This window comes from Acanthisitta chloris, unplaced genomic scaffold, assembly GCF_000695815.1.
Source record: "Acanthisitta chloris isolate BGI_N310 unplaced genomic scaffold, ASM69581v1 scaffold35349, whole genome shotgun sequence".
Taxonomy (NCBI): Eukaryota; Metazoa; Chordata; class Aves; order Passeriformes; family Acanthisittidae; genus Acanthisitta; species Acanthisitta chloris.
In genome coordinates, this window is record NW_008690387.1 from 89505 (window position 1) to 89745 (window position 241).

At 65.1% G+C, this 241-nt stretch overlaps 1 protein-coding gene across 1 annotated transcript in view; it reads left to right on the plus strand.

Annotated features, from left to right (window-relative positions):
- Positions 1–91, plus strand: part of REG4 (regenerating islet-derived family, member 4) — a gene marked incomplete at its 3' end in the record, with an annotated part of 485 nt that extends 394 nt beyond the window's left edge. The window contains exon 3 of the mRNA XM_009081789.1: positions 2–91. Coding sequence (XP_009080037.1) covers positions 2–91 — 90 coding nt within the window. The remainder of the gene's footprint in view (position 1) is intronic.
- Positions 92–241: the final 150 nt, after the last annotated feature.

Below are 241 nucleotides of genomic sequence, written 5' to 3' on the forward strand. Positions count from 1 at the left end.
GGATCCCCAGGAGGCTGCCACCCTGAGGAAGTCCATCTCCTACTACCAGCGCGTGCAGTCCGTCTGGGTCGGGCTCCGCTACAAGAAGGAGGTGAGAAGGGGGTGGCAGGGGTGATGGGGGCTGGGGGCAGCAAGGCCATGCCTCTGAACCCCCTCCCCTTGCACAGAGCCGTACCTGGCAGTGGCCAAGTGGGGACCACTACACTGTCAGCAATGGGCTGGATGGGAACGGGGCCCAAGG